At 42.8% G+C, this 24,619-nt stretch overlaps 1 protein-coding gene across 2 annotated transcripts in view; it reads left to right on the plus strand.

Annotated features, from left to right (window-relative positions):
* Snx29 (sorting nexin 29) overlaps positions 1 to 24,619 on the plus strand; it is a 392,572-nt gene that overhangs the window by 289,404 nt on the left and 78,549 nt on the right. For both annotated transcript variants that reach the window (XM_051181423.1, XM_051181424.1), the window contains 2 exons: positions 10,813 to 10,868; positions 14,445 to 14,526. In XM_051181423.1, the coding sequence (XP_051037380.1) occupies positions 10,813 to 10,868; positions 14,445 to 14,526 (138 nt within the window). The remainder of the gene's footprint in view (positions 1 to 10,812; positions 10,869 to 14,444; positions 14,527 to 24,619) is intronic.

Genomic DNA, 24,619 nt, shown 5'->3' on the forward strand with positions numbered 1-24,619 from the left:
TAGTCTTCATAAAAGCGAGACCAAAGCAAACCTATTTTGATGAGGAAAGAAATTCAAACATTGTCACAGAGAGCTGGCACAGACCATAAATGTTGTAGACTTTAGAAAAAACACAAGATCTTTAATGATAAACCACTTGACACACCTCAGCAATACCTTTTCTTTTACTTTTTCTAGCATATTCTCTATTATAGAGAATAGAAACACAATTCAGCTATTCTTCTAGCCCAAGTGAATACAACTTTAAAAATTTTTTTATGAAGAAATTAAGTTATATAAAAGGATTTTTCAATGAATACTGGTGTATTCACTACTGACATTCCATCACTAACATCTTCCTATACCCACTCTGTTAAATTTCTATCCATCATCCACCATTTACCCATTCATCATTTATTATCTATCCATTGATCCACCCACCCACCATTTATCCACCCATCATTTGCTATTCATTCATCCATCCACTGATCCTTTATCCATCCATCTCTATTATTTATCCATTTACCACTCATCATTTATTTACTCATTATCCATCCATCCACCCACCTATCATTTATCTACCTGTAATATATAACTCATGTATCTGTCTACACACCCACCATTTATCCATCTATTTCCCATTATCCATCCATCCATCTTCATTTGTGATTTTGCTATTTACATTTTAAAAATTGCAGTCATCATCACACATTCCTTCCCAACGTTCATGTTGAGCTGTAACTTATCCCTGAGTGACTCTCCCTGTTTCTTCCTCGTCTGTCCATGTTCCCCTTCTAGAGGCAAACATCCTTCCATTTTTTTCTTTATGTATCTAAAATTGCATGATCATTAAACTTCATTGAGAAAGTTAACAACTTGAATTGCACATAGTAAAAATTGGAAGGTATCAAGTTTTTTAGAGTAAGAGGCTTTTTTCTTCTGATCTTTGTTTCCAGTGTCCTTCCTTCTAAAATTTTCTGTCTGAGTGCACAGGCACACAGCTCTCCCTGTCAGGCTTTTGGTTTTGGTGTTCAGTCTTAGCCATTCCTTATTAGCAGAAAAGGAAGGTGACAGTTTGCTTGGTAACTGTGTAGTCTGCCTCTGATTGTGTTATGTAACTATTCATGACTTCCTCCCAAGCCTGCATTACCATGTGTGGTGCTGCAGTCTGTCCTTTATATTTGGCTTCATGCATATGTTGTCTAAGCATCATAATTGCATGGAAAGAAGCTAGTGCCCACTCTTAGTAAACTGGATCATTTACATATGCTCCTTCCATCCCTTCCCTCCTCCACCCATCCATTGATCCATCTGTCCATTTGGATACCTGCTCCTCTGCCCATTCTGTGTGAAGATTCAGTGAGCAATCTCATACATGCCTAATACCATCTTGGGCTCTGGCAATATTGTTGCTGAGACCCTCATAATCTTACAAGGGAAAGTGATCCATCAAAAATGAATCTACAGAAGTTGGAATCTGTGTGACTTTCTAGACGACACAGAGGCAACAACAACAACAACAAGCAAACAAAAACCTAAATAAAACAAAAAACTCTTAGTTACTAGCCTTTGAATCTTTGGCCTTGAGTCTTTTTAAAGCTATAAGCAATTGATGCCTATAATTGTATATTTGCAAACCTGGCAAATAGAGGACCCCTTGAGTCCTCCTCATGTTAGTGACAGTGCAGGTCAACATCTTGATCCCTTACACACCCAAGTCTCTGCCAGCCTTACCACCCCACCCTGAAGATAGGAGCTGGTTCCTTATTTTAAAATGAAGTAAGAAAGCTGTAGTATCAGTTGGAAAATATTTCTCATTTTTGGCTGAGAAAATGAGAGCCAGTTGCTTGTAGAAAGGCTATTTGAAAACAGATGTGTGAGAGAATGACTCTGGCACACACAGATTACTGTGTCATTTCATGGTTGGGACAAATGTTCTCTGTGGTTGTCATGTTTCCTTCCTGCCTTTTCTTTTGAGCAATGAATCTGAGAGCTTTGTAATTGAAAGACAAATGACATTTTTTTTCTTTGATTCCTTTTTTATCCCCAAACTAACTTATCCTAACCACACATAAAGATTTTGAATTGATGCAAAACAGTTTAAAAATTGACTGACATTTCATTGTGGAAATATAGCTTATATAATGTTTCATTCATTTAGTCAGTACCCTGTGGAGTGTCATGTGAACTGGTGGCTGTGGTTAACAGGGAGAGGACTAATCACAGAAATCCAGTGTGGAGGGATGGTACTCCAGGACAGGTGGATGGTAGAGGGTAACAGTGGAGCATCCAGTGCATTCTGATGCTCAGGGAGGTATGCTCTGGAATGAAGGCTACTCTCCTATATCTGCCCTCTGTGAGAGGCATTCCATCACTGCAACTCTGAACCTCTAGGCTCTGAGAGTCAGGATGTGAACAGTGAGGATTCTGTTGTAGGGGTCAGTACACCTTTGTGGTGTGAAGTGCCTCTTTTTAGTCCAGGTACCTGAGATCAAATCCTGTTCTTGGCACTTACTCATTGTATTACCTTGGGCAGTTTTTGTGTGCTTGTGTTACTGTATGTCAAACAGTCCAAGAATGGAATGGCTTAAAAAAGGACAACCAAGCTGGGCATGGTGGCAAATGCCTGTAATCCCAGAACTTAAGAGTCTGAGACAGGAGGATTGCAAGTTGAAGGGCATCATGGTCTACATAATGGGCTCAAAAAAAAAAAAAAAATGGCAGTTATTTTCTTTTCTCAATGAATCTGTTCCTTGGCTGGGCTCCATTGGTAATTTATTCTACTCTGACATGGTGGTTGGGCAAGACATGTCATGTCACATGTGATGTGGGCTTCATACTGCTAGGCTTCCAAGGAATCACCCTTATTCCTATGGCCATTGTGTGCTGTTTTTTTGGCCAGAATGAGTTGATGCTGGCTAGGAATGCAGGAAGGGGTTCATTCTCTCTGATTAAAGAATTTTAAAAAATATAAGGGAGTGGGGGCATATGCCTTTAATTGCAGTATTCTGGAGGCAGAGGCAGGAGGATCTCTGTGAGTTTGAGACCAGCCTGGTCTATAGAGTGAGTTTCAGGCCAACCAGGACTACACAAAGAAATCTTGTCTCAAAACAATGACAACAAAATTTTAAAAGACTAAAAAGAAATTTGGGGGAGTTGTAACAGAACTACCATATGATATTAGGGAATTTAGGGTTCCCTGCTGGGGCTAACATCCTCTCTTGGGTGTTGTGCCCAAATTTTTGAACCATCCCTATGCAAAACCAAAGAGTCTTTTATTATTTAACAGGTTAACTGTATTAACATGGTTCCTCCATCTATCTGACACAGCCAGTGGGTTGAGAAGGACCCTAAGGGGCTGAAGGGCAGGATAGAGCAAAGGCAGTGTCTAGGGCTGCACTTCTAGTCTTGGAGACCTGTCCTGTGTTGATTGGTCAACTGGTTGCTATGGCCTATAGGCCCTTCCAGGACAGTTGCTGTGCTCTGTATGTCACTGATACACCACTGTTACCTTAAAGCACTTCCAGAGCTTGTAAAGCACATCCAGAGCCGATCAGCTAACTTCTGGTTGGTTCCTTGCCACATGGAGGGTATCTGACCTCCTAGTGACTGGGGCAGGTCCGGCAAGGTCAGAAGGCTGGAAACTCAGCAAGTGCTGAGTCAGAGGCCTACATCTTGTTGGGTCTTTTCTGCAGCCTATCATGGCTGCTAAAGCAGGGGGCTGGGTGAGGGTCTGGTCCCTTCATTGGGGATTCTAATTTAATTTTTAATAAAAGAAGTTAAGTGTGGACTCAAAAGGAAACTCATGGATAGTTTATTTGAGTTAAAAACAAACAAACAAACAAACAAACAAAAACCCTAGGGCAGGCTAGCTGTATATCTTGAAGCAACCCATAATGTGGGGGTCCCTGCACACTCTACTGCCAGCAGAGGAATAATCTGCATGAGAAGCATGAAGGAAACACAGTTGTACATAACTTAGTTAGACAAGGTGCTTAGATCTCTGGAATCTGACCTGAGCAGTTTTTTTTTGTTGTTGTTTTTGTTTTTTTGTTTGTTTGTTTGTTTGTTTTTTTTTTTGCTTTACTTCTCATTTAAATACAGTACAACTTTGGGGGAAAAAAAGTTTCCTTGTGACAGTTATCATAATAAAGCTCTTTGCAAAGTAATTCTTTTGCAAAGTACCTGTGTCCCTTTCTACAAGAATGGGTTATGTTGAGTAAGAAACAAGGTTCAGGCGTCTGAGGGTGTCTGGCTCCACAGAAGAGCAAAGATTACCATTCCCGCCTCCTGAATGGAAATCAGACCTGCACATCCATTCTGTTAAGGAGAAAAGCCTGTCTGTTTAACACCCTGGTTTCTATATTGCTACCTGTAAGCACATAGAGGTTTGCCCTTTCCACATAGGAGAATGGAGAAGAGAAGGAGGAAAGCTAGCATGGAGGTCAGTCATGTGCCAGCAGGCAAACACATGGCAGGGAGCTTTAGAGAATGAGTAAGGAAACCCACAGTACCAGGGGTAGCATACTTAGAAGGAGGAACAGTGAGGCCTTTCCTGGTCAGAGCTCTGAAGGGCAGGCTAACACTCTGGGACCCATGGCCACTCCTAGCAGAGGTGATCTCACAGTGGCCCTCTCCTCTGAGGATGTTCAGGGAACCAGGTCCTTGGCCTGCTCAACTGGATTAACTGACAATGGAGGAGACAAGGGCACACCTCCACCTAGAGGTGGGCTCCATCCTTTACTAGTGGCTGGTGCTCTCTTCCCACATGGAAAGTGTTGAGTGCATAAAAGCAGCCTAGATTGGGCTCTTGACATTTGGTTCTTTCTTGTGTTTGTTGATATCATGTCTTCTCTGTGGATAGAGATGATACCTTGACTTACAGATTGGAGGCACTGGGGTGTGCTGTTTGTGGAAATGCTTTGTTGTATAGGAAGCCTTAGAGGACGCGTGATGGCATCTTATTATTTGCTCCTTATGATTGTAGGTAAGGGTCTGCTTTTTTATTTCTAGGCAGAATCTCTCTGAGTTGACTTGGCTTGCCTTGAACTTAAGATCCTCTGTCTAATCCTTCCCTATAGCTAAGTTTACAGCCTCACCATCATGCCCTGTTTCTTGTCCACCTTTTCTGTCTGTACCTATGTCCTGACTCTGCCAATGGGAGATGCTGTGCCTTCCCCCTATGGCTTGAACAAACTGGGTGGTTGTCCCTCCTCTTCCCCTGTCTCTCTGCTTTCCTGCCCTCCCTTGCTGTCTCTCTGTGCTTTCTTTCCTCTCCCTCCCAATTTCAGAAGCATTTATGGAACATGGAATGGCCATTTTGGACAGGCTCTCTAGTATCCTCTTAAGTCTGGGGAACTGACAAGTCAGAGTGGCATTGAGGGTAGAGTGTGGGGCCAGTGAGAGCTGTTGACTGTGGCTTATCTCTCCTAGCCCCTGAGCCAGAAAAGGCAGTGGAACCCTTGCTGATGTTGCCTGGGAGTGGGCTGTCACCTCTCACACTGTATACCCTGCTGTGCATAGCACTGGGGGCTTTTGCTCCAGAAAGACACAAGACTGTCCTGTTTCTCCAGTGATTGGCTTTCCTTATCCTTGTACTCCACAGCTGCCTTGTGACTGCCTAGACCACAGACCAATGGGGAACAGCCTTTTTCTGTGGTCAATGAGAAGCAGATATTGATACTGTGCTGGCTACTTCATTGTGCCTGTGTGGAGGGCAAGCCAAAGAGGAGTCACAACCCAGAGCTGGGTCTTCTTGGATTCCATATGTTGCAGGTCTAAGATATATTTATGTTTAGTACCAAAAGAAAGCCGATTTTCCTTATAAAATATCTCTGTTCCACACTTATTTATTGACCGAATGTGCTTTGGAATCAGCATCTGGCCAAGCCTGGTGGCACACAGCTATAACCCAAACTATTTGGCGGACAAGGCAGGAAGATTCAAAGTTCAAGGCCTGCCTGGCTCCAAATAACTTAGTAAGACCTTTCTCAAAATATAAACTAAAAAAGGTGTGGGTATTACTTAGTGGTAGAGTATTGTGGTATGGCAGATGGCACATCCAGACTTAAAAATAACAAGATGTTGGTGTGAACCCCAGGGAGATCTGGTATCACTTTGGGCAGATAGCAGGACAGGCAAAGTTCAGGTGTACATTGACATTGACCATGGTGTAGTTAGTGCCAAGCCTGGCCTTGTCACAAGCCTGGTTCCCTAGAGGCCCCCAAGATCATAATCTTTTTTTTCCCCAAGCAGCCTCTCCAGTATACAGGAAGACACAGTAAATATCTCCTGGCTTCCTGATCCTGGTGATGCCACAAAATTAGAAGAAAAGCCTCTAAGCCGCAGGACTTAGAAAACTCTAAGCAATTACAGTCACTCTCTAGAATGTTCCCAGAAAACCAGCATCCCTGAGGGGACACTTACTGGCAGAAAAACACCTGGTGCCTCATCCTTCCTCTCCTCCTCCTCACCCTTCCCCCCTCCCCCCTCCCATTTCCTTCTCCTTGAGGAAGCTCTTTGCTCTGTAATGGCAGATTGATGCCTGCTCTCTGTCTTTTCCTTTCCTTCCCTCTGGTTTGCCTTTGCTGTCTGCTTTGAGTGACCCACACATTCAGAGGCTTTTCTGAGGTAGACTCCCTGGGGGACACAGCCTTTAAGATGAGGCTCTTGTGTCCTGGTAAGGAGATGCTGTTTGTCCCTAAAACATGAGCCCATCCAATTAGTTAATCTTGAACTGTCCCTGGCCCCAGGAGTTGAGTCTGGGAGATTCAGGGAGGAGCAGTGACTGGGAACTGTCCCTCCTCTGGGAGCCTTGGGCATGTCTGCATTCCACATGGTACCACAGGGGAGAGAGGAAAGGCACAGCACATGACTTCAGTGCCCTGCCTCTGTCCTTCTCACTTGTACCAGTGACCAAAGGCAAAGTATTTCCCATCTGACTTTCTGCAACTTGCAGAAAGAAGATGGAGAAAGAATATCTACTTTAATAATAAGGCACACAGATTGCTCTAGAATGTGTATCAGTTAAAGTATCTTCATTATAGAATACTGCAGAAAAGTTCAAAATAGTTAATTCAGATTTATCTGAATTTGCTGTCATCTTTTAGTTGTATTTTGTTGTTCTAACCGGAATGACACACAGGCATTGTTAGACTTAGGAAGCATACTGGCCACATGCATTCCCTCACTGCTTGTTTGTATTCTATCAAACTTTTATCAAAAGTACACTTTGGGTATGTGGTAGTTTGAATGTAATTGATCCCCATTACCTCATAGGGATTAGGACTATTAGTTGGTGTGGCTTTGTTGGAATGGTATGGCCTTGTTAGAGGAAGTGTGTCACTGTGGGGACATACTTTGAGATTTCCTATGCTCAGGATACCACCTAGTGTCTCGGATTATTTCCTTCTGATCAAGATGTAGCCAGCACTGTGTCTGCCTGCATGCTACCATGTTCCCTGCCATGATGATAATGAACTAAACCTCTGAAACTGTAAGCCACCACCTTAATTAAATGTTTTCCTTTATAAGACAATGTTTGCCATGGTCATGGTGTCTTTTCACAACAATAGAAACCCTAACCAAGACAGGATAGCCACCACACTTTTATTTAAGATCTTAACTGGTAGAACTTTATTTTAAAATGCATACATGGTAAGCTGGAGATGTAGCTCAACTGCTAGAGCACTTGCTGAACATGTACAAAGGCCTGGGTTCCAGTGCCAGGATTACATGGATCAGGGGTGGCACATGCCTGTAATCCCAGCACTGGGAAGACAGAGCCAGGAGGATCAAAAGTTCATGGTCACTCTCAGTTGTATAGAGAGCTCAAGGCCTATGTGAGAACTCGTCTCAAAAAATAAAAAAAGAAAAGAAAAGAAAAAAATTGGATATGATGATGAGCATCCAGTTGCCCAAGTTCCACTGTAGCACATGGTATGTCTGCCATCAGTGCCTTGAATTTTACACCGGCAGATTTCTGATGCAAAAACAGACACAGGTAATAGGTAGGTCTCACCTCTCCATGCTGGTTGAGTTGTGTTAGGCCTACGTCTGCACCAGGGGTTCCTTATTTCCTCTGTATTGTAGGTCTTTGCATAATGGAGAAAGTCAGCTCAGTCTTCAGAAGCATCTACATTTTTCAAAGAACCTCAGAAGATAGCTCCTGTCATCCTACAGAAAGATGGGTAATGGAAATCAAGGCTCCCCCTCAGTCTTACTCTCCACCGGCTGTCAGCGGTAGTCTATGTAAACTGTTTGTTGTGTAGTATCCAGGATAGAGGTCCCTCTTTTTCTCTTTAAAACTTGTTTTAACAGACCTCTTGGCATGGTTATTCTCTAATCTCTCCATCTTCTGTAGTTAATATTGTTAAAATAGTTGAATAGTTTGTATACATTTTAAATTCTATAATCAAGAAACCAGATTTGGTTTTAGTTTATGCTGGGGATGGACTCCAGAGCCTTGTCCATGCTGGCAAATATTCCAGCACCATATCTGCTGCCTGAGGTGTGATTTCTTACAGGCATTTTGATTTTAGATATCCCCTCTGAAAGAATTAAATCTTTTAGGTATCTTGGTGCCTGTAGTCCTCTTTTTGAATATGTTATGTCAACTCTCTACAGGCTCCCACAAGAAAGCAAACCAAAGCCCAGTGATGCATATGGTCATGTGAGAGTGGAGGGCAGTCATCTCCTTGTTGGGTTTCCAAAATCTCTCAGCAGTACTTTGGTAGAAAAGGTGTGTGGCCAGGGCCCAGTTTAATTCCCTAGCTGCAGCTGAACCTGGGTTAACTCTCCCCACAGACTGTTATGCATAGGTTGAGAGGTACCCTCAGTTTGACTAGAGAGATTCTCCATGCAACATCAAGGATAACAATGTACAACTTCTCACTGGTTGCCATGTTGTCATCTGTGTATGCAGCGAGTGACTGTGGTCTTCCTATTGTGTTTTCTGTAGACAGGGGCACATTTTATCCTCAGAACAACCCTGATAGTGTCAGTATTATCACTGTTAACCTGATGTAAACAAACTAAGGAGAGGTTGGTTTGTTTTGGCACATAGTTGCAGGGGCTTCAGTCCATCATGGTGAGGAGAAATGGCAGAGTAACTTAGATGAAAAGCAATAAGAAGGAATGTTGGCACTGGCTGGCTTTCTCCTTACCCCCTGTTCTGCTGGGGGTGGTGCAGGGATAGTGTCATTCTCATTGAGGGTGGGCCTTTCTCTTTGTTTTGTGTCTTTACCTGGGGAACCATGAGCAAATGTCTGTTCACCCCAGACAGGAGCAAAGGAATGATTCTATCTATCTTGGTGATCTAGTGAATTTATTAGGGTTACTTACATGTGTGAAACAAAGGCAGCTGACCAAGAAGCCCACTCTGGCATGGGTGATGGCCCACAGGAATCACATCCCTGGAGCCCCCTCAGAGCTCCCTGGCAGCTCAGCTGGTGAGAGGATCTCCATGCTTACATAACTTTGGGGCATGGCCTGAAGACCTGGTGCTGTCCATTCCATGTCTGCTTTCTGAGTCTTCTGAACACAGGATTCTCTTGGTTAATTGCCTCCAGAAATGTCCTCACAAATGCACCAGTCTTCCAGGTGATTCTGAATCCACCCATCACAGTGTCTCAGAGAACTGATTTGCTCATGGCGGTGGAGCCAGGTTGAAAGGATGCACTAAGTTGGTCCTGAGCCACTTAGGTCAGCCCCCACTCATCAAGCCCCTGCCTCTAGAGCTAAGCTGCTCTCTTCAACTTTGTAGTTTCTTTCAGCCTTCCTTATATGCCAGCCTCAAGACTTCCTTTGTCTTTTAGCTGGTTTCTTCTTCATTTTCATCACAGAAGACTGAGCTGGACAGGCCTGGCTTTTACCTACTTCCTAGATGGGAACTCCAAATCTTGATTTCACTTGTTAGGAGAGGAAAACAGAACTTGCCCCTCAGTTGTCATGGATATTGATGTATATTGTCCAGAGTTTCCCCTTGTTTTCTCACACTCTTCTCGTTCCAGCTGTTTTTACTTTATTTGTCCACATTCTTAAAATCCTGTCAATTTCAATCAGATGGCAAGAGGAAGTCCCTCCCCTGAGTGGTAGGTGAACACATCATCTATTTAGTATCTGCTAGCATGAGGATCACATAGTCATAGCACAGCTATTGTAAGCCCTTGTTCCAGCCTTGAAGATTGATCCCCATCACAGGCCAGGGTTGGAACAAGGGGTCATTGGAGGTCACATGCTGTTGGTACCTCCTGGCCATCTCACTTGACTTTGTGGCATGTGGTTAGGACCCCAAGCAACCTTGGTAGGGGCCATCATGACACTATTTGGTTTAGTCACCAATCGTGTTTTCACATAGCTCATTTCACCCAGGAGCCTCTATGTTCTTTCTGCCTATAGTTGCACATATATTATGGGACAATAGGACAGGCATTTTTAGGGAGTAGTGACTTTTTGTGCTCATGTACTAGGTGTGACATTTCTGATACTCTCACAGTGACACTAGATATATTTTTCATTGCATAGATGATCCTAATTAGTCCTTTATGGCTCCAAAAATTATATGCTTGTATATGCCCATGATTATCTCAATAGGATTAACAGTGCTTTTCCTGTAAAGATAATTGAGATCGTGCGTGGCAGCATGATTTTATGACTTTAGTACCATCTCCAGCCAACTTGCCATGAAATCTTATTGTTTTCCAGTAGCTGCTTTCCCCTCCTTCTGAGAGGAAGTGTTTGGGGACAGGAGAGACAATATTTGGTGAATGTACAAACTGTGATAACCTGTCTTACCCCCCCCCCCCACCTCCACCTTCCTTTTCCTAACTGCAGGTACCTGGAGATTTGAGCCAAACATCTGAAGACCAGAGCTTGTCAGATTTTGAAATGTAAGTTCATGCATGTATTCTTTAGAGGTCCTTAAAAAGAGTGAACCCTGTTGCTAGCCCGTGTCCTGAAGTTCACAGGGAATAGCAGAAAGGTTCATGAGGTTCACACAGAACTTTTGGTTGTAGAGCTGAGGACATTTGCTGACGTCCAGATCATCTAATGTGCTTTAGTCCCCTGGGCATTTAAAATCATTTTGGTTTTGACTTGACATTTAAAATTGGGAAGGTGTCACATGAAGTTTTAACTTGTCACTCCTGCAAGGCCACTGTCAGCTAAGCAGGAGCTGAGGGTCTTGTTGCACAGGGTCCACACCCTATTTTTCACCTTGTTGCTGCCCCATGCTCCATGCTACTGTCTAGTCCACCCATAATAGTCACATTGCTCTGGTATTTACTGGCTCAGATTCTGTCTGATGGCTCTGCTATTAACCCCTGAGAGGACAGTTGTTCTTCAGACTCTGTTTTGGGGATCCATAGACCCCTCAGACTCCCAAGTACAGAGCCACACAGAGCTTCCTCCTTCTCACGTGGTTGTGGTCAGTGGATGAAGGTCCAGCCTCTCTAGCTTTAGACCCAGGAATTCAAGACCAGCCAGACACAGTGAACCTTTGTCTCACCAACAACAAAGGTCCTGCCTCCCTATGAGAAGGATCATTCAGAAAGGCTACTTTTAGAGCATGGGGGAGGCAGGACATTTGAAAGAACATTTTTTTCTAGAACCAGGAGACTTGTGTTGAAATCTTAGGCACTGGAATTACAACATTGTAACCTCAGATAAGCCACATGTCACCTCTTTTCATATGGGAAAGTCCTGGAACCAATTTTGCAGAGTATGTTAGCAACTGAAGTAAGACTATGGGCGGCAGGCACAGGACATTGGAATCCCCATCTGTTTTGGGGACTGATAAGAAAGTAAGGACAGGGAGAAAATCATCTAAAAGTTGAAGATGAGCTTGACACTCCAATGTATATATCCCAACCATGGGACCTTAAAACACATGATATAAGAACAGACTAAAACGAAACCAGTTCTAGGATAACAGTTGGAGACCATATACTCCGTTTCCAGTAATAGAACCACCAGAAAGAAGATCTGTAAGTAATTGTACTTGAACAACGCTATAAAGTAATTAAGCACAACATAGATAAAGAGACAGATACAAATAGAATACACACTTGTTAGTCAGATTTTCATTACTTAAGAGAGTAACCAAGTTAATCAGCTTATAGATTTAAAAGGGTTGTTTTGTTTTGTAGGTTTCAATCAATGCAAAGGCAGGCTTATGGTTCTTGAAAAACATGTCATGGCTGGCCGGAAGCTGCCTAGCTCATGGTGCTGGGAAACACAGGTTAAGACTGTGGCCCCATAATTCCCTCCACTAGACCACCTCTTAGGATCACAGACAGGGGACCAAGTGTTTAACACATGAGCCATATGGATCCTAAAGATCCAAGCTATAACAGATTTCTTTCAAACTATACATAAGATACTCTCCAAATTAGACCATGTGCCAATAAAAAATTAAAACTGGATCATTCTATTTTCTTTGGACATGGCAGAATAATTTGTTGCCTCTGTTTTCTCTGTTCCTCTATCTCCGTACTAAGGGTTGAGTCTGCCACATGTTAGGTTCTAACTAGATACACATTTCCTGAACAGACGAATGATAAATGGAGTAGGACCAGAGGAGCTGATGTGCAGGCAGAGGTCACACAGGCAGTCACTGCCAGCACAACGTAAATGGTTTGGGAAAAGGACATGTAACCCAGTCTAGAGTCATCTGCTTTGACCCTGTGAGATCACCTGGTGTTAGCATTTGAGAAAAGGAATGGAACCAGGCCATTGCTTTTCTGTCTATACCCCTGACTTAAGTTGCAGAAATGTCTGGGGTGCTTTAGGAACAGACACAGTGTTGGGACCTTTGTGAAATCCATTGGATACACAGACCAATTTGGTGGGTGAAGATTGTTGATTGTACTTTGAACCCTGAATTCGTGATCATTCACAGTTTATTGTCCCCTGGTCATCACCTTGGCCCAGGGCTTAGAAGTGCCAGGTTCTCAGTGCTGCTCACCTGAGGGTTACTTTCTTTGTTAGGATAGATTGCTTTTCACCCTGGAGATTGTGAGATCATGAAAGTCATGGAGGCTTCAACAAACCCCTGGTGTCTTGGATTATGCTACAAACCCAGGTGTTCTGAGCAAGAATGCTCAGGATAAGCCCTCTCCCTGGATAGCTCTGGGGAGAGGCAAGACAGGGTCTTCTGGAAGGGACACCATGCCTACACAGCTGTTAGGATGCTCCCAAAGATCTCAGCCAAAAGCCCCCTTTTCAGGTCAGTAGAGCTGTGATGGGGTGTGCATTATATATCTCAAGTCACCCCATAAGGCGGAATTGTCATATAACCATAATACCCTCAGATATCTCTTAAATAGGTCTCAGGGGGTTAATGAGTCTGTGTGAAGAAAAGCATGGGGGTGTGCAGTTGATGCCCTCTGGGAATGGTTTTGTACTTGGTTTCCTTCTCTAGGTGCTGCAAATCAAACCCAGGCACCAGCTTGTGCTGGGCAAGTTATCTACCATTGACCTGTGCACCATGCAATTTAACTTAAGTTTTACTTGTCTTGGACCGTTTGTCCTAATTAGCTTCTCTGTTGTTGTGATAAACATTAAGACCAAAAGTAACATGGGGAGGAAAGGGCTTCTTTGGCTTATGTGTTACTGTCCATCAGAAACCACAGAGGAGCACTCCTTACCAGTTTGCTTCCTCTCCCTCACTCAGCTACCTTCCTGTCTACCCAGGGATGTACTACTGAGGTCTACTGGGCCTTTTACAGTTAGCAATTAAGAACTTGCCCTGTAGTCATGCTCTCAGTCCAGTTGGATGTGTCAAAGGGACAACTGAAATGAAGTATGACTGCACTATGCACAGTGTTTTAGAGGAGTCATAAGAGTTTATTTGTACCTGACAATTGAGGTTTTCTAATTTGTTATTTTCCATTGTCCTTTTCTCCTCCAAGTCCAAGCAGCTGTCACTCCAAAAACTATAGGTAATAATTGCTTTCCTGAGCTCTTGTGTGAAAATGGAGATCAGGGTCAGAAATGAGAGTAGGAGATAGGCAGGTGGTTCCATGGAGTGCTACTGTATATGACCTCTCATGGTTCCCTATTATTGTTCCTCTATAAGATGTGGTGACTGAGCTTCAGATGCATCCTAGTCCAAGGTCATTTAGCTTGTTAGAACTGAAGACCAAGCTCTTTCTCATCCTAGAGTCTACACTGGATATATAAATTTTTATATATATATATATATATATATATATATATATATATATATACACACATATATATATATATATATATATATATAAAATATATACCATATCCTTTAAACCAAGGTCCTCAGAGATAGTCCTCTGAGGTCTAGTGATAAGTGCTAAACATGTCCTTATCTCACTGTTAAGTATGATGTCTGTTGTATAAGTGACTTCTTTGAAATGCCTCTTGGAGAAGATAGTCTCTTGGCCTGCTTTTGTAAGTAAAAATGGCCACTCTCATCTCTTTATTCTGGTCAGATCAAATCGGGCCCTGATCAATGTCTGGATCCCATCTGTGTTTCTCCGGGGTAAAGCAGCCAATGCATTCCATGTTTATCAGGTAAGTGCCTGGATTTCATGTTGATACCATGTTTGTACTACGGTGCTTTGAATGTTGGCACCATTTATGTATCTGTAGGACTACCCTGAGGTGGTGTGTGGCCTTTGGTCAAGTGGGAGGATGTGCATGGAGTTTCCTGTTGTTGCCTTGTGTTGTTGTTGCTCTGTGACTTTGCCAGTTGTCTGTGGTTTGATGGCTGTTTCCCAGCAGCACCACACACCCAGTCTGCCTGCCCGGCTTCAGCCAAGATCTGGGCCATGTCTCATAGTCCATCTTGTATCTCAGGTCTATGGCTGAATCTTAGGGTTAGGGGAAGAATTTTGATTTTCATGGCTGGTTCCATTTGGCTCCTGTAATCATTGCTGGTACCAGGGTTGGCAGTGATCTCACTCAACCACATGTCTGAGAGTGGGAAGATGACCCTAATGAAAATAAGACTATGCTTTTGTTGTTGTTTTGAGATGGGATTTTGGGACATACCCTGGGCTGGCCTTGAACTTGCAAGCATGTGGAATACAGTATGTGCCACCATGCCTAGTCAGGTTACAAATTGCAAAAGAAAGGGCCCTTTTTCTGCAGACAAGTAAAGACTGCAAATATCTCCACTCAGTGCCTCAAAAGTGTTCAAGCCCTGTTTGCATGAGTACTTGTGGGTTCAGCTTTGCAGTGCTCTGTAGATGCTTTTGCAACCCGATTTATGGGAATTTGATGTTTATGCTTTTAGGTTCATGTATAGAATATGCATTAGCCCTTGTCTGACAGTGCTTCTGGTTGGTGTTTGGAAACACTTTAGGAAACTTTGTGCAGTGTTTTCCATGTCACTGATAATGGATAGAAATGACTTATTTGAATAATGGTACCACTGGGCATTATTTATATGATTTTTAATAAAATGCATGTTGTTCAGACTTGAGGTAATTTTTAGAGAAACATAGAAAGAATGATAAAAGAGAAGAGAAAAAAATATACCAGGGCCAGGTAAAATGTGTGCTCAAATATTTTAAAGGAAAAAGCAGAGACTATATGTATTTTGAAGTTCAACATAGTCCTTCTCAGTGATTTGAGTTTCCTAAGGGCTTCTTGGCAGCCATTGTGAAATGGAAATGCAGTTGGTTATTTAGGATAATTTCATTGCTAACAAGAAAAGCTGTTGATTCCTCACAGGGAGCTAAAAAGAAACATCCACATGAGGGCTTCAGAGTGAAGAAGGCTGGGGCAGATGATCATCCACTATATCCTGTGGCAACTTACTGTCTACTTTCGAAGGATTTCCTTTTCAGGCATCTGAGAGCACAACCACAAATGACCCCATGCCTGTGATGAGCCAGCCCTTTGCGGCTTCCTTGGTAGAACTGTGCTGTCTCCCACCATAGCCACTATCACACATGGTTGTTTAGACTGAAATTATTTAAAACCAAATAAATTGAACACATGTTCCTTGGTAACACTAGTCATGTTTCAGGTGCTTACTAGCTGTGCCTGTGGTGGCCGTGGTGTTGAATGGCAAGGATAATTTATGTCTCTATCAGAGTGGAAGCTTCTATGGGGCCATGCCTCTCAGGGAGGGGGACAGCGATTCTCTTGTTGCTAAAAGTATAGAACACAGTAACTGGAGTTCAAATGGCAGAGCTTTGGAGAGAGCCCTTCCCCCATGGTGCTTCTAGTGCAGGATGCCTAAATATCTGACATTGCAATATGACATTGTCATCTACAAGATGTTGGGCCACAGTCATAGCTACTGTGTAACACATGTGGCCTGTAGCTGCAGGTCAGACATGCCTGCCTAGTCTCTGGAGGTTAGCCCAGCTTTATGCCCTCCCATCTGCCTACTTGCATATCACAGGAGGCTGGTGATTGACAACTTTGGGCAACAACAGGTGTCATTTGTTTTCACTGTGTTTATTTTTACATTTGCCTCTCAGTTATGACACAATCCTACTTTCCCCTATATGAGGTACAATTTCTTTTAAAAATAAATTTTAAGTAAATAGGAAATGAGTCAGCTTAAAGAATAATACTAAATTCACAATAGTGAAAAGAGCATCAACCAAGGGTGATGCCAGCTGGGAACACTGGCATAAGGGATGACTAGGCTGTTAGTAATATAAATAATAATTATCATGTACAAGTCACCTATCCCCACACTGATTTGCATGCTGTGAGAATTAGCTATCAGTGTTCATAGCAACTTTGTGAGGTAAGATATTCTTATACCTGTCTTACAACAAGGAAACAAAGACACAGAGAAACACGTGTCATGTGTCATGGCTTTTTGGCTCAAACTGCCACATCTGTTAGTTGTTTTAGATTTAGTTACTTTGTTACTTTCCTGGTGCTTTGATAAAAACACTCTGAAAAAAGCAACCTAAGGGAAGAAATGTAGTTGGACTTTTTCTGTCCCACCGACCAGCTCCCAACTAGCCACATGGAGATTTCTTATTAATAATTATGAACGTTCCGCCCATATCTTAGGCTTATTCTCTGTGGACTGGTGACTCCCTGTGACTCTGCTCTTTTTCTTCCCAGTATCCACTCTGCACTGGAAATCCTGCCTGTCTATTGGCTGTTCAGCCTTTTATTAAAGCAATCAGAGTAATAATTCTTCAGTGTATAAAACATATTCTGCAACATTTCCACTTTTGTTTAAGTGAAAATGTTTTAACTCTAATATAATAAAACTATAAACAATATGAACAATTTTCAGGTAAGAATTGCATTTACGATGTCTAGTCCTTTTTATTTGGCATAGATGGAGAAAAATACTCCATTATTTATTCTGTCTTGTTGAGTCTAAAACTCTGTAGCTAATGAAAACTATCATAACTAATGAAAACTATAACTATGACTATCTAGTCTTTAACCCCATCAAAGACCCCAGAAGGATATAATATTACCTGAGTAAACAGAAAGTGTAGGGCAAGCAAATTTCAAAACTAAAAGAAATGACAGAAACAGCTGGCTACCTGGAGAGTCACCCAAGTTTCCTCTGCAATGTTGGCATCCATCCTTAGCATATAGGCCTAGAATATCTGACAGACTTTTTGTGAATTTTTTAAGGACTGTCATACCCTTTCTTGGCAAAGTTTGGCAGTCACTTTTCTTTGTGATCTGCTGGTCCAGTTTGGACAGTATACTATCATCAATCGAGGCAAGGGCAGTTTCTTGCCCAACTGGCTATCTTTTGCCATATGAAAGCAGACTTTATATGGAGGTTCTTCAATGTCCACCATCCTTTTTTAAGTAAATTGTTGTTGCTTCACTGACACGAAAAACCTTATGTTACTAAAACATCTTGAATTGCCAGGTAGTGGTGGTACACATCTTTAATCTCAGCACTACGGAGGCAGTGGCAGGCAGATCTCTGTGAGTTTGAAGCCACTCTGGTCTACATAGCCAGGGCTGTTTCACTGAGAAACCCTGTTTGGATAAAATAAACAAACAAACAAAAACAATATTAAATGCCATATTCTGTAGATCCCTGAAGTGTTTGAAGTCCACCTTCCTATCTAAAATATATCTGTTTGACCTTGAAAACATACCTAACATGACTGTAAGTTTGATAGTTATAGATGACTACTAACCTGTATTTGTCATCTTAAATAACTTTCAAAGACTAAAACTTCATATAACCTTTTAAAATGAGCTGTATAGGTACAGTACCTTAAATATATAGTATAGCAAAATAACCTTAAATTTATATTGTTATACAAAAATCCATACCACGTAAATGTTTGAGAATAGTGATTGTTTAAAAGTAGACTCAACAATCCACCCTTTTATTCACAATTTTTATCCTATAACCCCCCCCCCCCGCCCTTTTCCTTCAGAAAGACATCCTGGAATCTAGCTCTTTTGTGTAGCTTTTTTCCTGATCATGATTAATAAGACCTTGTAAACAACCTTCCTAAACAATGACAAACATCTATAACCCATTGAATGACCAAAAACCACCTGCTTCCATCTCTTGGGAGTGTGGGTGTCATGTTTTCTAGACTGCTTCCTGTTGTCTTGGGGCACTGAAACCTTCAAGAGGTCCTGGGAAAATTGGCATAATGGTCAAATCCTGGGAGAGTTAGCTGTATTATTTGTTGTTCAATCTCTGTGCAATGGGAAAGTGCAAGGCTTATCTGCAGTCCTAGCTAGAATAGTCTATGAGGCTGGAGCATCTCAGTCAGCAACCCTGAAGCTGTTCTGGATGCAGAACTCTGAGGAAACTGTAGCAGAGGTATTCTGAGAGGCTGAATCACCTGGGCCACTTGTTCTGAAACACACACAAACATTTAAAGGTAACATACACATTTCCATTAACACAAGTATAGAATGTGCAGTGAACAAGTCAGGTAAAGATGATTTTTTTTTTTTTGTTTTGTTTTATGTTTAAGCAAGTAAAAGGCATCTGTCAACTTTATAAGTCCATTTGGACTGCATACTAAACTGAAATTAAGTCTCTATCCATTCATATGAAAGGATGACATGTAATAATAATGTCACGAGGACTCTATAACCAACAAGATTTTTCATATCTCAGAGCTGTTCCCATGTCAAGGGATCAGCTTACACATCACCTGTCCTGTAGTCTTTTTTGGCTTCCTCTACCATGTCTATAGCCAAGATACACAGGTGGTTTCCCTCAGTCAAATCAGATCTCTATTAATCTGGAAGGAATCTACAGCCTTTCATTTCCTGTGGAAACAAAAGCATAACCTCTTCCCTAAAGCAAAACCGACTTCCATTTTAAAGTTGAGGCATTCCTAAAGTATCTGGGCTGGTTTAACTCAGCAGATCCTATCACAATCCCGTGTCTCCCAGCAGCTGCTGCTTGCTTATAAGCATTAGAAATTTCAAGGTCAGTACAGCAACATACGTGATCCACACTCCCTGTGTACATCCTTATGTGGCTTCTTGTTTTTTGCTTTACTCTTCCTTTAAGTACTTTATTTTATTTATTTATTTGCCTTTTTTTTTTTTTTTTTTTTTTTTTTTTTTTTTTGGAGATAGGGTTTCTCTGTATTGCTTTAGAACTAGCTCTATAGAGCAGGCTGTCCTTGAACTCACAGAGATCTTCCTGCCTCTGCCTCCAGAGTGCTGGGATTAAAGGCTTGGGCCACCAACACCCTGCTGACTTTATTTATTTTTAAACTATTTTTTTTCTGACTGTCTATACTCATTTTTTTCTTAAGCCATTGTTAAATACACTGGAGCTTATTTAGAGTTTTTTTTTTTTTTTTTTTCCCTTCTGAGCCTGTTTTACTGTGTATCTGCAACATTTCCTGTCTGCATGAGCAAAACTTTAAATGCATCATGTGGCTTAGCTCATGGCACACTGGTGGCTCAAGTATACAGTCACCCACCAGGAGATGTGTCTCTGTACTGCAGCTGGCATGAGAGATACAAGACTAGGGAGCTCCATTTGTGTGTGTGTGTGTGTTGTGTGTGTGTGTTGTGTGTGTGTGTGTGTGTGTGTGTGTGTGTGTGTGTGTGTGTAGAACTGTTTTTAAAGCTTTCTCAGGCCTTATGTGGAGATACATGGCTGAATGTTGTATACTATTTGTAGTCTGACTTTTTCTGTTTCACCAGTCAGTTCCCAAATAACCACATGGAGATTTCTTATTAGTTGTGAAAACTTAGCCCATAGCCTAGGCTTGTTTTTGAATAGTTCTTATAACTTCAGTTAACCCATATCTTTTGATGTACATTCTTTAACCTTTATTCTGTATTTACCATCCTGCTTCTTCTCCATCTGGCTGGCAACTCTCTATGTCTCCACCCTTCTTCTTCCCAGTATCCTCTCTGCCTGCCAAATCCTGTCTAGCTATTGGCCATTCAGCCTTTTTATTAAACCAATCCGAGTAACAAATCTTCACAGTGTACAAAAAGATTATTCCTCAACAAGAAAGGGTTTCTTTTGGTCCAGAGCTGCAGAGGGACCCAGTCCATCAAGGCAAGGAAGAAGATGTTACAGTAGGCAGGGAAGACATGGTGGCCTGACAAGAGGCTGACTGGTCACAGTATTCTGCACTCAGGATGCAGGAAGTGCTGCTGTACTTTAAAACTCGAAGGCCCACTCTCAGTGACCCACCTCCTTCATAGTCTCTGCCTCTCTGATTCCACAGCCCCCCTAAACAGAACTACCAATTGGGGACCAGGTGTTCAACCTGGTTGAGCCTATGGGTTACAGTTTGTATTCAAATAATAGTGCCGACTGAGGTAGTTTCAAGTTCTTCAGAAACTCCTAGAAAAATGGTTGGGACAGCTGCCTTGATTCTAAAGGGAAAGGCCCAGCCTGGCTCAAAGTTGCTACAAAGAGAGCCACCTGAATCCCTGAGATGATGAGACACATCTGGACCTGTCCTGCATGCACTGTACATACAATGTACTCTCTTCCAGCTGGGTAGGCATAAAAGCCAGGCAGAAACAGATTGCTATCTCACAGTGACCACTCTAGTCATAGCAGGATATTAGAGTTGTTCCCTCAGGACATATTGTTGGTGGAATGGCAGGTCCCCAAATCCTGCCTTGAGGAATGGCTTAGAGGCTGTATTCTCCAATTCCAAAGAATGGAAGGCAAATTGCCCATGTTGGACAGATGCAACTCCCAGCCCCTGTATGTATTCAAATGCAGAACAGGATTGTGGCAGAAAACTGTTTTCTGTCCTCAGGACTGCAGTGAGGTTCCTGCTCCTCTTTCCACAGGGGCCCAAAGCAAAAAGTGACATTTTGGCAATTTTCAAAACAAAACCAACACTGGCTTCCAGTGTCTTCCCAGCTTAATGCTTTTTATCCTGAGATTACTTGTATCTTGGGGCCACTAATGTCTGGCTGCCAATAAACAAGGAGTGGCCAGAAACAGACCAGTGAAGCAGTGACGAGTCAGCTGGAAACAAGCCCACACTAAGCTACTTCAGTGTGCCTGCTCGCCCACCATGTTTTCTTGTCCTTCCTCCTGCTCTTTCTTAGTATGCAGTTGTGTTTGTGGTTTGATTTCTCATCACTTCCACGTAGTGTAATTAAGTTTGCTACTTATCAACACACTTCTAGCTTATGTCTCTGCAAATGTTTAATTTGGTTCTCCAGGTGATACTCCAACTTCCAAACAAGTTGAAGCTCTGTGCTGATGGCCATCTGAAATGTTTAGAGAGTGGTCTTGAACCTTAAAACAACCTGCCATTTTGTTGTCCCCCCCCCCCCATGTTGGCAAATGTTACTAAATTGATAAGAAATAGCAAATGTGTTTGTGTTTCTGGACCTTGAGTCCTTCCCTTTAAAAGTACCTTCTCTCTAAGTACACCTGCATCTGTTGTCTACATGAGATTAATTTCAGCCTTTGAATCCACTCACCACAAGCTTGACCCAAGTAGGTTTCCATTGTACAATGTTGCTTGGTTTCAGTGAGGCCCTTTTTCCTAGAGAGTGCAAGGTGTTGTTAAGGCTGAGAAGAAAGGTGGTACCTTAGGAGGACTCACTCAGTATTTGAGCACCCGCCCCCTACTGTCCCTGTCATGCCAAAGAATTGAACGTTAATTCGATTGAGCGAGCACACATGGGTTGTGTGTATGTGTGTGTGTGTGTGGGATGCTGGGAAATTTCATTTTTTCCCCTATCAATAATAGATCACAGGCACTCAGTAGGTTGTCTGGGGCCCTGGTGGTTTGGAGTGGGTGAGGGAGGATGTTTTTAACTCTTCTTTCATCCTCTTCCCTGAGGTAGTATACTTGTGTGCTTTAAGTGTCTTTCACCTCAGGCTCCATCTTTATACAACTTATGACTCTGCAGAGAGAGAGCATCAGCTAAGTAAGAAACAGCTGAATTGCATTCAGGAATGGGGGCTGCAGTGCAGAAGCGTGTTGGGACTGGGAGGAGCCTCAGCCCTAGAATGTGACATTTCACATTTGGGGAAGCACTAACCAGTTCTGAGGCTGAAGCTACTTCCTCCCACTTGTGTCTGGTTCCACCTGTTGCATCTGCTGTGTGTTGGCTTGGAGAGCCTACTGTGGGCTCGCCATATGTTGAGCATGATTTTCTCCAGCTAGTACTGGCTAATTGCTGTAGGCTGTGAGAAACTCTGTGTGGTCTCCTTTTCTAGAACATTCCCAGTGCTGAATGTCTGGGGATTGCAGTCTTTAGTTCCTAGCTGTTCTTGGAACACTCAAACCTCCTGGAAAGTCTCTTTTGGCCTTAGCACCCACTGTTATTCTCTGTTCCTGGTTGTGTATTTACAAATTTTAGGGATTTTTTTTCTTTTCTTTGTATAGTTTATTTGTCCCTAAGCTGCTGACAAAGGATCTGCTATGTGCCATGCCTATGCTTAACATCAGTAGAACCAGTGGTGAGCCACTGGTGAGCCAAACTTGCCACTGAACTTTCCTTCAGTGACCCTACATGTTAGCGGGGAGATAGGAACTGTGAGCAAAGCAGTTCTTCGCTAGGGGAGGAGGGAGGGTGGCAACGGCAAAATACACCCACGTTGTACCTTGGAGTGTGGGCCTGGCAGTATGTGACAAATATGTAAATGTTGAGCCCATGTGATTTGCGTGTACTTGATCTTTTTGGGTCCTTACTTAACTAAATGACTTGGGCATATTCTGATATTGAAAAACCTTGATTGACATCCGGTATGTCAAGCTTTCTGTATGACCTGCCCAGAGGCCTGCAGGGAACAAGGCTCTCTTATTTCTGAGGGACTTAGGGGCTGGGGGCTGGGTAGACATACAGGACCTACATTTGGGTAGCTGCAGGGCAAGGGCAGTACCTGAGGGATGTTCTCAGGATCCCAGGAGTCTTTGTGGGAGGTGAGAGCTGATGTTGTGGTATCTTGACACTCACTATCACTTCATGCATTTGACTCATGAACTGGACATGATTGTCTTCAGGCCTGTGTATCAGATGAAGTGATAGTGAATCATGGGATTGGACAAAGTGCAGCTGTGTAATTGTCGAATAATAGATATTAGAGGAACATTTTCAGGAGAGTAAAGGGCATAACCAACTACTGTTGGGGATACAGTGGTAGGAATGGGCAACAGGAATTGAACAAAGATGGATGGGGTGGGGTGCAGCCTCTTCTTTCTCTCCCTCCCCCATTCTGGTCTCCTTTCCTTTCCTTTCCCTCTTGCCTATTGTTTCCCCTTCATTGTCTTCTTCCCTCCCCAGCTTTCTCTGCCTCATCTTCTATCATCCCCTCTCCCAGCACCCTGGCCTCCTTCCTCCACTCCTTGCTGCTCTCTCTCACCCTTAGTCCTTGGCACAGAGAACTCCTAACTCTTGAAGTGCTGTGGGCAGAGGAGTCTAGCAGGTCGGTTGGTATACTGGCTTCTTGTGTCTCCCTCTCCCTGTGTGACTTCAGGCGGGGAAGAGCTCTTGGCAGGTGAAGGACTTAGGGAAAGCTTGCAGGCTCTTATTTCTCCTGGTAGCCTGAATTGCATATGAATACTGTAGCACATATCCTGCCTGCTTTTGAACATTGCTTTAATTACTGGGTCGCCGTGTGGTGGGGATATTTTCTTGTGATTACCTAGTTGTCCATGTTAGTACCCAGTGTGACTTTTTTAGTGGACTACGCTTGTCCTTGTGCCAATTTTAATCTATTAGTTTGTTTGATGATTCCTCCATTTTGGGACAGAAGTTCCTTTCAATGTCACTTTTGGGCAACTGCTGTAAACATGTCGAGGTTCCTGAGACTGACCCGGACAGGAAAGCAAATGAATCTCAAACCACAGCACATAGGAAATGGCCTTGATCAGCACAGGCTGGTTTGTTGTTGTAGAAAGTTGTTTTGAGGGTAGAGTGGGAAGTGGGGGAGCCTTTCTGTTTGGTTATGGTCTGTTGTCTCCCTCATTAGATTGGTGTTCTAGCTGTGGGCAGGGAGAGAGAGGCCAGGGACAGATGCTGCTCATAGTCCTGTGACTGCAGGACACCATTTCTATCCATTTAGCATCATCAGAGCCCCTGCCTTTGCAGTCTGGGGGGCAGTGAGTCCTTTAGCTCATTGTCTTGTGCTTGTTCCCTTGTAGAGGCTTTCTTAGTGTGGTGGCTTGAAAGAAAAGGCCCCCAAAGGGAGTGGCACTATTTGGAGGTGTGGCTTTGTTAGAATGGG

The sequence above is a fragment of the Phodopus roborovskii genome, unplaced genomic scaffold (assembly GCF_943737965.1).
Source record: "Phodopus roborovskii unplaced genomic scaffold, PHOROB, whole genome shotgun sequence".
In the NCBI taxonomy this organism is placed as follows: domain Eukaryota; kingdom Metazoa; phylum Chordata; class Mammalia; order Rodentia; family Cricetidae; genus Phodopus; species Phodopus roborovskii.